Below are 13,275 nucleotides of genomic sequence, written 5' to 3'. Positions count from 1 at the left end.
ACCCGTTTTTCACGCCAAAAATCCTTTACCCCCGTGTTCCCGGCGAGGGGGCGGACGGCGGACGCGCGCGGGAGTAGTTGGTAATCAACTTTCGCACGCCCACCTACCGACGCACAAAAAGTGACGAGAGGCATAATTAAGGAGGTGCTCGTAAACTGAATTACCACCGAGCTGCGCGCTAAAAATAATAGAATAAACTTGCTCCCTTATCTCATCTCGGCCCTCTCCAGATTTTTTTGCACGCACACGCACTAATTAAAAGTTCTCCTCGAAGACTTTCTCTCTTTTCATGAGTAATTATTCATCATTAATTTAGATTAAAATTTCACTAATCTAACATTTTATAAATTAAACGCGGCGAACTTAATATTTAACCACCAAAATGAGTGAGCAATTTGTTTTCCTCCTCGGCATCACTTCTAACAAAAATCTGCCTGAAAATACGAGGGGTGCAGGCAGGTGATTAATTTTTTTACTCATTTTGGCGCAGGCATCATGTGCAGGAGTGACTCTGCAAGCCCGCGTAGAAAGGATTTTTCGGTGGGAAATCGAGCGGAAAATTTCATATTGATCGTGGAAAAACTGCAAGCTCAACTCTTGACTTCTAAAATGCCACGCTAATCTGCGTCTGCTATAAAAGGAAGAAAAAATAATAAATATTTCTAAAAGAATAACTTTGAAAAAAAAAACTGAAAACAATATTTTTCGTCAAATCGCGTCAAATTTAAACAAAACGTTGCAATAGCCTTGATGGCGCCAGCGGTTTGCTTCCGATTTTAATGTACTTCCGCTGTGATTTAAGACTCAATTCTGCGCTCATCCTTTGCTTGAAATAATTTATTTCGTTGGACTGGAAACAAAAATTAGTTCAGCTAATCGCGATGGGAACGTCAGCTAAAACATTTTATTTAAAAAAATTCCGTTTCTATGGCGATTGGCTGAACCAATTTTTGTTTCCAGAGTTTCAAAATAAATAATATTAAAGGCTGCATGCACAGCAGCAGGACTGAGTCCTAAATCTCAACGGAGGTGCTTTAAAATCGTAAGTACATAATTAACATAATATATTGGTAGCTTCAAACACTAAGGGGCTTTCAAAAGCGATTTCATCGTTTTTGCTACTTAGCTATTCAAGTAAATTTGAAAACTATGGGATTTTAAATACATTCCGTGATTACAACAAAAGAAAACTAATAATTTTTATCATTAATATTATGTACAAATTAAATTAATTGTTAACTAAAAAACTATTATATTACATAGTTTTTATTTAAAAATTTTAAATATCTTAAATTCAAAAATTTTGTAATTATTATCTTTTAACAGGTATTTCTTTCTGTCCAAGATGGAACCAATTTCACGAAAAAACAGAACGCAAGGTGGTCTGGAGGCGGCGTTGGCGGCGCAGGGGTAATAACAATAATTCATCATCCCAAACAGAATGACCAAAACAGTTTTCCAAGTAACGGCCTTTTTCTGGTCGGCCGTTTTGATCGAATCATCTCTAGATGGATGTTCACCGGGCATAAATAATAAATGTCCTTATCGAGGAGGAAAATATGAGAGCGTTTGCCGGCAGGTGACCTGAGAAGGATCAGGGTTGCCCGTAGCAACCGGAAGGAAAACGAGCCGCACGGCGCAAAAACCGAAACACGGCACGCATCGCGGATTAAACATTCGCCGGCTCTTACGAACTCGGGGCTAATCCAGGCCCGCCTCGCTTGCTGCGTTTAAGTCTTTTGCACAACAACACACACAAACAGAGACGAGATTCGCTTGCAGCTTGAGGACGAGAACTGATCTCGTTTCGAGCACAGCTTTTCGTTCGCCGAGAGCGTCCAAAGCCACCACACCCCGAATTAAAAATAAATTAATGCACCGACCGTCTGAAAAAACAAAACAAAACATCGTGCTAGTCGCTCGCCTCTCACGCGCTAATTACCGTCTTTAAATTTTTCCCTGAAAGCTCTCTATGTGTTTGACGTGTGTGCTTTCTATCCTGCTGTGCATTTCGAGCGTATAGTAGTATTTCTTAAGATAAAAATGCCTAGATTGTGCCTGGAGGCGCCATTAGGAAAATTAATGAATTCATTCTTGCTCTTTCCTGTTTGACTCTCGTATACTGCGTCTGTAAAATACCATTAATTCTGTTTCGAGTAAATTTCTTTGAAAACAAATTAATTGTTTATGGAGTAGGCAGCTTTAAGTATCGAACAGCAATAATTGATTTGAAAATTAAACGTTTCTATTTTGTGTACAAATATTTGCAGTGCGTGCCTTGAAAACAGGTTAACAGCCGTAAAAATTAATCAATAAATTTTAAATTAATCTTAATCAATTAATCTTTAAATAAATATTGAACTTATGTATCACTTATTGTCCTTAAGGACTATGCTCCTATTTGAATTTTATTGTCTGGATGTAATGGCAAAATAGCCCTGTAGAACCATTATAAAGATCATTTGAAACTAAATCTGAAAATTATCCCTGTTGATAATTCATCTGTAAATAAACGAAAACAATATTTTCTCTGCATCACTTTTCATTAACGCTATTTTAAGGTAAATTTTAGATCTAAACATAAAATACGTCCATTTTTAAAATAACACCAAACGTGCGTGTTTTTTTAATATTTTTACTGTACTGTATACTCAAATTTTTGATTAAATAAACAATCAAAAAGGAATTATCAAATGTAATTCGTCTGAATCATGATAAAGAGCAATTTTCAAGGAGAAAAAGTCTCGAACAACTCTAGTATGAGAGTCAAACAATTTTTGTTGAAGTTGACTCTTGTAAAAACCCAAAAAGCTGAAAGTTTGCAATAAAAATTAACGACACGAAACTGGATTTACTTGAATTTTTAAAAATCTGTCACTGCAATCATGCCGCAATGCTTTGCAGAGGGGAATTCCCCAAACTTACCCAGTTGATAGTAATGCAATTAAAAAGTTTTTATCCCGTTTTTTCCCAAAAAATCGCAACAGCCGCAGGGCAAAAAAATTAAAATTCGGGACGCATCGGCCGGACAGCGAGATTAAAAAGGGCCAATTGCAGCCGCGGGAAGTGCGAGCGAGTTTTGATTGAATTAAAACTTGGCGTTGGCTGCGTGCAGCGCTCGGGCACGCTGCTGACGTTTGTTTGGCGGTCGGGGTGCCGCAGGTCGCGTCCCGTCCTGCCAGGACGTGACCCTGCTGCCAATGCGCCAAAAACTGGCTGCTCCCGTATGCTAATTACCGCCGACACCGCACGCGCCCAACCCCGCCCCGGCTCTCGCATTTCCAGCGCCGCAACCGCGAAATAACAACTTGCCACCGACCGGCACAGACAATCGCCAATTTGACCTCGTAAAACTCTTTTCTCTCACAGTGCGGAAAATCGCTCGTTTCCGGATCGCTTATCGCCACTCTGACTGGATAATAGAGAGCACCATACGGCTCGTTATTATTTCAATGGGTGGGCAATCATTTTTTTTTTAAATTAAAAAAAGACAGGAAAGGAAGGAAAAAGTTATTACAACAGCCCTATTCCTATTTTTTTTGACGCCGCGCTATTCCAAACATCTTTTACAATATTTTTGTTAAATAGTGTTTTTAAATAAAGTCATGAACTATTATCTAAATTCGTATTTCCAGCGCGAGTAGGTTTTTGATTAATTTCGAATTGGGTTGATTATTTAATCTGTTATATTAACCCTACATATGAGAGCCGGCCTTCCAATTTCATTATAATAATAATAATAATAATATTTACTATAATCTTAACGTCAAAAATTTACACATTTATAAAACATACAATATATATAGGGTTTAGAAAAAAATAATAGAAATAATAAATATTCAGTATAAGTTATTAAAATTTAAATTAAAATGTTTTTAATTATGCATTTGGATTTTTCACAATATTTTTAACACCACTTTCCAATACCAAATGAACATGATGTACATATTTAATATTTAATTTAAATTTACATATTAAAAAATGATAATGGCAAAAAATACCGAGACATAACTACGAATCTTGATAATTAAGGTAGCCCGCATCCTACCTGGTGGGCGTGTCCGGGGGTTCCCTGATGTCCATAATCAGACGGCACGTGGTGCGTTCATGTCGGAGGGAGCACTGAGAGGGTGTCCGCACCGGCGGCCTGACTGAGGAATACTGAACCCAACGGAGGGATCGGCCGGCGAGCCGCGCGCCCGCCAACCCGCCCGCTCCATCATCGATCAGAGCGGAGCACGCGCCCCGTTATGGTGAACTTTATGAGTTAGTTTTCTCGCTCGCTCTCTCCACACATTCACCGACTGCAGTGCACCTTGCGAATTGTAGCATGTATAATGGCACCGCATGCACTCTGCCAAAGACGATTATTAATCGGCTCTTTGATTGGTTTCCCCAGCCTTCCCGCGTGCATTGAATTGTCGTGTGCATTGCTCGCCAATACACTCGGCCTGCTCGGGCGTGATCAATTATTTAAAGGTTTATTTGCAGTATACGTGCGCTCCGACGAAGCAGAGTTTCAGTTTACGTATTCATTAAGCAATTATTCACAGCTTATTTTCACTTCAAAGGATGCGGAGTTTTTATTCAACCCTACCTTGGTTGAATTTTTTCCCCAGACACAAAAGGTTGCCATGCGGTCTTACCTGCAACACAAGAATAGAAAATATTTTAGCAATTCAAAAAACCTATGACTATCAGTGTTATTTCGAGTTAGATGGGAGATGCGGTTAATGTGGCAAATCCGTAGAAACAGATGTTTCATCTGAAGACAAGATTTCACTTGATCTTGACAAAGTTAAGTGAACAGTTATGGCTCATTTACAACATGTGCTTGTATAATTAAAATCAAAGAGTTCATCTCTCAAATTACACGCTGTCAAAGGAGCTGCGCAGTAATTATACAGCAAAACAATCCAGCTCCTGGGTTAATTATTCAAGATGTGCAGCCATGGGTACTGGAATATAATCATCTCCATCTATCTTGTGAAGAATTAAAGCCAGGCAAAAACACCGCATTTCGTCTAGAAAAAATACTTTCTGCAGTTGTTGTGTTAGCATTGGCATTTTTAAATATATTCACAGCATTTCTTTGAAAATGCCACGACACATTCGTTATCAACTGATCTTAAATGCACTCACACTCACTTCTTGCCCATTTTGATGCTCGTACTTCTTGAGCATTGCTGATTTAAAGAGGATTGTTTCTGCAAAATCGTTGTTGCCAATACATGAACCCCTTAGGATTCAGTTGAAGCCAAAATTGACATAAGCAGTACCGTAATTTTTTTAAAAAAAAAAGGTGGCTGCAAAGTTATTATGCTCTTTAAATGGTGAGAACTGTCTCCCAACTTGAAATTTTATTTTATTTCACAACAAAGATTTTCCTTTAAAGGTTTCATACGCTGTTGGACAGATCTCGACGAGAGGAATCGAAATTTGCCAAGAAAATGTGTTCAAGCGCTGTAAATTTTGGAGAAAATTTTAATTTTAACAGTTAGGAAGGTCCTTTTTTAATTATTGTAAATTGTAGAACAAATTGTTAATCCACCAACTGCTATTGCATTCAACAAAATAATTTTTAATTTTCACCCTGTATCGATCCATTTCATTATGTTAGTGTAACATTGTATTGTAGAATTAGCGGAGACATGTAAATTATGAAAATGATTGATTTACATATTATTCATTATTTTTTTTTTAAATCCAACGTTAGTAGTACCGAAATTTGAGCAGCTGTTAGTGGATGCACGTTGAGCAATTTTGTCGTTTCCCGCCGGAGTTTTAAAAGTGAATAAATCAATCATTTTCATAATTTACATTTCTCTGCTAATTCTCCATTGCAAATCTACAAATACATAGCAACCTATTTTCTTTTATAAAATTTCCATCAATTATTTCAGTGGCATCAATTATTCATACGTTCAATAATACTACAATTTGATTATATGTATTATTTCCTAAAATGTAAAAATCAGGCCATAATAAACTAAACACTAAAATATTAATTAAAACTTACGTATATTTAAGAATAAAAAAGTAAATTTTGACAAGATAAATAAATTATGTTGCTTTGTGGTAAAATATATATTATAAAATTATTTTAAAACAATTTTATTTTGTCAATAAAAATTTAAATATTAGCTGCCAGGCTCATATCCACAACCCAAAACTTAAGGGCCCGCAGACAACGACTGCAGCCGTGAGTGACGGTCGAAAATCCGGCGCGCAATATTAGACAAGTATGATGATGAGGGCCGCAGCCGTCCGAGAGATAAAACTCTGTTTGGCCGCTGCCTCGTTCGCATGGCCCTCGGCGGCAGCGACGGCGGCGGGCTGCACGCATTTGGCTAATGCGCCCACCCCGATATGGCTGTCACACACACATATTCGCCGGGCCGACTTTGCAATTTCAACGTTGAATGCGCCGCAAGAATCCTTTGAAGGGCGGCTTTCGCAAAAAGGACACTCTCAAGGAGGGCGGGGGCTATCAGCGGCTTTGTTTGTCTTGGCCCACAAATTAGTCAGAAGCCGAAACCACCACTTTGATGTCCCCACCAAACGTGAAATGTCGGTTTCACAGGGCAAATGGTGCAAATATCTGGGCTTGATTTTTTTTTCTTCATCTCCTAGCGCAACTCACTTTTGGCGGGCGATAATATGCAAATAAGGCGAATTCCGTCTTTCGGCAAACCTGTAGATCGCATGCTTTTGATGAGAGGATTTTATCAGGGCGCTTCGTTGGTGGCGGCTTTTGGCTTAAATAATTCCAACATCTTGATTGCGGGTCTCAATTGGAGGCGAGCAGTTGGAAGCTGTTTTCGAGGAGGACGGCAGCGCTTTTCAAATCCTTCAGCTATGCCACCCCTGCAGGGTGGTCGACATTTGACTTATTCAAAAGTGCCGCTCGCCACGCAGCTCCAGAGGCCGTGAATTCGATTTGCATTTCAGGAATTTCCATACTAATGAGATAACTTTTCCAATAGATTTCAATGACAATTGAACTGTTTTGGCAAAAACGCGAGTGGTTGACTACAAGGGCGGCACTCACTCTTCCGAGGGTGCAATAATAATGACCCTACAGGAATTTCTGATCTCTCTCAGCCCTCACACCCTGTCGGCCACGACAGACAAAAAGGGGTGAGCCGATTTCTGAGAGCGCAATCAGAGCAAGCGCAAATACCTAGGCAGCGATTCTTGCCGGAGAAAAAGCACTTGACTCTGGCAAGGCGTTTAATTAAGACGCCCTCATTCTGCTCTAAGCTTGTTTTCTTTTTTAATTAATTCCGCATTACGGACAAACCGGGAAAAATGCGAAGAGGGTGCTTTTGTCCTCAGCTCACCAAGACTGTTTGCTTTCTTACAGAGGTACTTGGTATTTCCTCTTTTGACGCGAGCAGTCGAGAGTTGCGAATCACGTTTTGAATGAATGCGCGTGTCGCAATATTTTTAGGTTAATGAGGAGCGTATTGCAAAAGTTTAACTAGGCCAAGGAGCAGAGAAACATATTTCTAAATCACACCAGATGTCTCAATTCAATGTGGATAATGAATCTTCAGACAGTTAAAATAAAAAAAAAAAATTTCAAAATTTTGATTCCAATTTTAAAAGTGCATCGAGAATTAAAATTTTAAAATTTTGCTCTTTCAGATTACTTTCATGCTCTTGTTAGATATTTTATTAATATAATTAATAAATCATCACGCCCTGTATTTGCATCATCCCATAATATACAATTATGCTTTAATTTTGCTTGCTGAACTATAATGTTTAAGTTAAATTATTGTTTGAATTTAAATATTTTTAATTTCAAAGATGAGGATTTTTGAATGGTGAGAGAACTGCTGAATATTCCTCCAATAAGGTAAAAAGATATTTACGCTGAGCAACTCCTCTAAATTTTTAAAACAGTTAATTTGGGAAAAGGCCATCAAAGAAAGGCGCAAACAAAGTTTCCGACGCGACGATCTGGTCCACAGCACGGCCGGAGAACGTTTTTGACTAATTACGCCGGCTGCTCACCACTAAACGCAGCGCCGCTTTAGAAGAAACGTTGTTTGCTCGAATTTCCGCGATTAGACTGGCGGGGGTAATAAATTCAATTTGTCGTCGGCCATAAATTCAATCCGCCCCATTGCCTGATTGCATGAAAAAAGTGCGGCTAACTAACTGTGACCAACCAACAAGGCGCGGAGGCGAGGGGCGAATAAAAAATCCGGCCACTTTCTACTCTCTTTTCCGCACTTAATTCTCGATCCCTGTATGAGGGACGCTCGCAAATAAAATGTATTGCGATAAGTGCTTCCTCCCATTTGGCCGGCCGGCCGGTCGGTCGGCGAAAGCCACCCTCTCTGCCCGCTCCGGCTCGTTTCTTTTTCTTACGCGCGCCCCAAGTGCAGCACAAAACTTCCCCTCGCAGTAGTTCTTTTATTAATTCTTCCCGAGGAGAAATTCATCAACCAAAATGCGCTCTCGAATGCAAATTGCACCAGCTTCGTGCTGTTCTCGCTTTAATCTCTTTTTGATTGGCAAGCTTGGAAGCTGGATAAATGTAATTAATATTTTTCGGTCCATCTCTTTTCAAAGGATCAATGTTATATGTATGGCTTTGTGAGTAAATGTATTATTATGCTATACTCCCCATGAATCACTATTGTGATTTTGACTACATGATTTAAATAAATCTGAAATATTTTAACTCAACTTAAACTTATATTTGTTACGTCTTATTAATTTTGTGTAAATCAGATAGATTTGAAATTTTGCATTGAGTCACAAAAATTTAAAGTGCAGAAAATATTTTGAATTTCAACTTATTTCTTAGGAAACACAATTTTGTGAAATATTTGTTAATAAAAATTAATCGTAGGAAACGTATAAAACTATAAAAATGGTGTGTATTATATCGTTTTTAATGAATTTATGAGAGTTTTAAGCTTTTTGCAGAAGTTGTTGAAAACTTGAATTATTTTTATTTTGTTACAATAGCAAATTAAAAACAAAAGCATATTCAAAATGATTTTGAATGAATGAATTTATTATTAAACGCATATATGCGTGCGACGCTAATCCTATACAATCAATTCTTACAAGTCTTCGCTGCTGTTCTTAAACTAATTCTTTTTACTACACATTTCAAAATATGGTATTTTTCACACTGTTCTCCACAAAATCTACATTTACAAATCTCCTGAGGTTCATAATGGTACATCTGAGTTGCACAGAACAAATAGTGAATTCCATGGCATGCAAATCGAGTAAATACATGTCTATCTTCAAAATGATTTTATGAACCATTTTTAATTTGAATGGGTGAGTCCGAAAAATTGGCCTTCAATTCTGATATTAATTGTAGTTTTTATTCTGATATGATACGTTCCGCCTCTATTTTACATTGAAATAAAACACATAACCGTATACAGCATGTAAGGCCTAAGTCCAAGTTAGTCCCTGTTTCAGCCCCCGCAGCGGCTATATGGATTTAATAACAACGTCACAGGGCATTTGCTGCGGATTTTCAGCTTGATGAAGATTGAGCCGTCTCGTGGATCATGACAAAAATTGATAATTTCCATTAATGCGTCCATAAAAATGCTCTCAGCGTCCGGCCGGTCGGCCTCGGCAGACAATTGTTTCAGCAAAGTGGGAGAAATATTGCCGGCTGGCTGGCTGGCCAGGGGTTGGGGCCAGACGTGAAGCAGGGGCTAGGTCAAATATATCACTCGGCATGGTCACCACTCTTGGGCCAAAACCAAGGGGCGGAAAACTAAGCAGCGGCAGCACGCCCTTTGTGTTCGAGCGGCGGAAAACAGCCGCGGGGTCAAGCCGCGCTGCTCCGCTTTGTCTGCGCTGTTTCTCGGCCGATTCTTTCCGCCTTTAATTGTTAGAGTGTAACTTCGTTTTGCAAACTTGACCTTTGACTCTGAATGACGAAATGCGAAATGCCCGAGGGCAACTTCTGCTCCCTGGCTTGTTTAATGGAGGAATTGTGTGCAAGCACTGCTTGCTCGCTCGCTCGAGAGCTGGAGAATTTCCTCCGACGAAAAAAGAGCAACTTAATTTGAAGTTAATGAGGCCATTCCTAGGCGCTTGGTAATTAAAACGAGTGGCCTCCGGGGGCGGTGCATGAGATCCTCTCATAAAAAAGCTTGATTTTTAAGTCGCTCAGATATAAAGCTCCCTGTCTCCATAACGAGCAGGCTTGTTATTAAATTTCCACCTACCACTTAAGTTAACTTCATTATTATCAAGAGGCGTTTCTTTTTACCGAGTTTTTTCAAAGAATAGAAATTTCATAAAAAATTAATTAATGTAGCACGTGCCGAAAGAAAATTTTATACTTTATTTATTCTTGGGAGAAAAAAGGAAAACAAATTTTTATCTTCTTAAAATAAGAGGCCATACTAAGTATTGTAGCCTCAAGCAATGATTTTATCAGCTAGTTTGAACGTTATTTTTGGAAGCACGCACAAAATGTAGTTGTTTTTGGGCAAAACAATTCAATAAAACGCAGGAGAATTTCTTCCGGGACAAAATCACTGCAAAATGCCATTGTAAGCTTGTATAAGAGCCAATATCGGCCGGCTTGAGGCAGCCCATTAGGGTTGGAGGTGGGGCGGGGGTGGGAAGCGGAGGCAGACGGAGGCAGTTGGCACCAGATGTTGCCCGCGAGAAGTGCTGTTTGCGAAGACGAAAGTGCGATCCTCCAGCCAGCCTCTTAAACACGCGGCAGCTCAGCTAAGGTTCTGCCTCGCCATCCTTTCCGCGGTCGGAAAAACCGGTAAATCCGACGGAAAATTCCGATAAATCTCACCACATATATCAAATTTCACCACTGCCACTGCGGAATCTGCAGGAGCAAAATTTTCCAAGGCATTTTTCATGACGACACTAAATGTAAATCTCAAAGTAAAGATATGACTTTTTAGGGGTGGCGTCTAGTCATTGCTACGAACTCAAAATTTGAATTGAGCTGGCAAGAGAAAAGTAAAATATTTTTTTTAAATTAGATTTTTCTAACTTTGCTTTTTAAAAACAGCAAAGAGTTAATTAAAAATTGTTCCGTGTGGCGTGATCGTTTGAAGCTAAAAAAGCAGCGTACAAATTTTGAGGCGCCTCTAGCTTTAATTTATTATTTTCGCAATTATGAACTCGCAAAGCTTTCATTAATGCCAACTCCAAAAAGAGGAAAATAATTCAACATATATATGAAAAATAGCAGCTCTTGGTAATTCTCGGCATGCTCTTTTGATCACAGCCGCGGCGCAGGCCTCTCGTTCTTTTTGTTTTCTTTGTACACGCCTCAGCCGAAATAATTAAGCACGAATATGTGGCTTAATCAAAATATATCCTTTGATACGGCAGCAGAGAGCAGCAACTCATTCTCCCGAGGACTAAAACACGCGGAGAACGCTCTCTCTACAACGCTAATCTCCGGCGGCTGTGCCGGTTGCATAAGCTGCTTACTTTCAGGCGCCTGGATCTTTTGTAATTCAATTTCGCCAATTCATTTCATTTTTCTGGAACGGCCGCTCCTTCGGGACCTCTTGCCCATTTTTCTCATCTCCAAACTTCCAATTGCTGTAAGTCTGCTCTTTAATTAGGAAATTTGCATTTAGAGAGGTGTCTGAGGAGTCACTGACTTAAAACCTCCATTCCACCTCTCACGAATTTTCCATAAAGAAGCGGCGCTGATTGCTGCAAGTCCGTATAGGTACTTGGTTTATGTACTATCTCCAAATTTCCAGATTTCAAAACCAGGCTTATCCCATGGTTGGTTACTATCGCACGGCCCAAGTGAAGACATCTGGAAAATGAAAAATTACCCTGGTGGAATTGGAGTTGCCATAGAAACAAAAACAGAGGAGCCGTCGCTCTCAATGCGTCCACGTTTTTTCTCGCTTAAAAACAAGAAATGCACCCGTCAAACTTGATGCCTGCCCATTATTTATACCCGGCGACTTTATTTCTCTCTCCCCATCCAGCCGTGTAATATTGAGTGCGTACACTCACGCGTGTTGCATACGTGACAGGGGCCCAGTCGCTCAAATAAAGCTGCGCGCTGTATTATGCGAAGGGTGCGAAATTATAAAATATAATAACTTTCGAACAGTTTCCATTTGGTCATCTCATAAATTATTGATATTTTTTAATATTAAACAAAAATACAGTGGATTGAAATGTCCACCAAATGAAATTACAAAATTTAATGCTTGAAACGCAAGAATTTTTTGATTTTTAATTTGTGGTAGGATACTTAAGACTTTGATACTTGTAAATTATTCGAATAACAATTTTTACTACAAATTTGACAAAATTGAACATATTATGATGCAAAACAGTGCTTTTCCTTCTCATCCCTCAATTAAACGGTCTCAAAAACAGTAAATAATGTATTTTATAGTTTCTCTATTCTCCTAGCTTTAATAGTTTCCCTGTATCCCTTTTGAAGAGGGATTAAATATATTTTGACGATTAATTTAATTTGATTTTTATGTTTACAACTTCTACATACTGAAGGGACCTTTTCTCCTTTTTAGGTACAGGAGAAACATATAAATAAATCTTGCTATTACATTGAGAAAGGTCATCCCAGTCTTTTTACACCCAAGAAACATCACGTGTGGAAAGAAGATTGGATGAAATTTGTGAGGTTACACAGCGTTAAGTTTTCATACGCTGACCCTTTTAGCCCACATTTATCAATTTCCAAGACCTCTGGTGTCCGAAAAATTGCCGAAACATGGCACAGAGGAGGAGAGGGCAATCAATTATCGCTGCCCGGGCGCGATAAATTGGCGACGCGGCTGACTTTTAGCTCGCAAAACACACAACCTGCTCGGCCGAACAGCTTTTCCGGCTGCTGCAAAGCCCGACGCCACGCGCGCCGCGTATAATAGCTGCAGTGCTTGCTGCTATATTACCGGTTGGCCCCTCCCTATTTTTCTCCCAGGAGTGTCATCATTCATCGTGTAAGGGCCCAAAATGTAACTACCACACCACCGGCGCTCGTGCACTGCAGCACTGTGTGTTTTCAAATTACGGCACACACGCGCACCTTTTGTCTCCGAGGTGTTGACTGTTAACGGCCATCGCTTAAAAAATCAAATCCCACAGCAGGTCATAAACACTCGAAATAAACGGCCAACCTAGAGTTGAAATTTTCGTGACTCTTAACCCCAGTCTGTTGAGGACATTAAATAAATGCTGTCAATTCATTAATACTTAATTGACAAACGGATGGATGATTTTTATTGCTTAAATTAAATTTCAATT

At 39.3% G+C, this 13,275-nt stretch overlaps 1 protein-coding gene across 2 annotated transcripts in view; it reads right to left on the bottom strand.

Annotated features, from left to right (window-relative positions):
- The window catches only part of LOC135940092 (kinesin-like protein CG14535), a 197,807-nt gene that overhangs the window by 89,397 nt on the left and 95,135 nt on the right, over window positions 1-13,275 (bottom strand). Inside the window, exon 1 of one of the 2 annotated variants that reach the window (XM_065484828.1) lies at window positions 4,049-4,180. The exons of the other annotated variant lie outside the window; for it this stretch is intronic. Within the exon in view, the coding sequence (XP_065340900.1) occupies window positions 4,049-4,083 (35 nt within the window). The 5' untranslated portion in view covers window positions 4,084-4,180. Of the gene's footprint in view, window positions 1-4,048; window positions 4,181-13,275 lie in introns of those variants that run through there. 2 annotated transcript variants of the gene reach the window in all.

The sequence above is a fragment of the Cloeon dipterum genome, chromosome 3, assembly GCF_949628265.1.
Source record: "Cloeon dipterum chromosome 3, ieCloDipt1.1, whole genome shotgun sequence".
NCBI lineage: Eukaryota > Metazoa > Arthropoda > Insecta > Ephemeroptera > Baetidae > Cloeon > Cloeon dipterum.
Note: the sequence above shows the minus strand (reverse complement) of the source record. Positions and strands in the feature narration are given on the sequence as shown.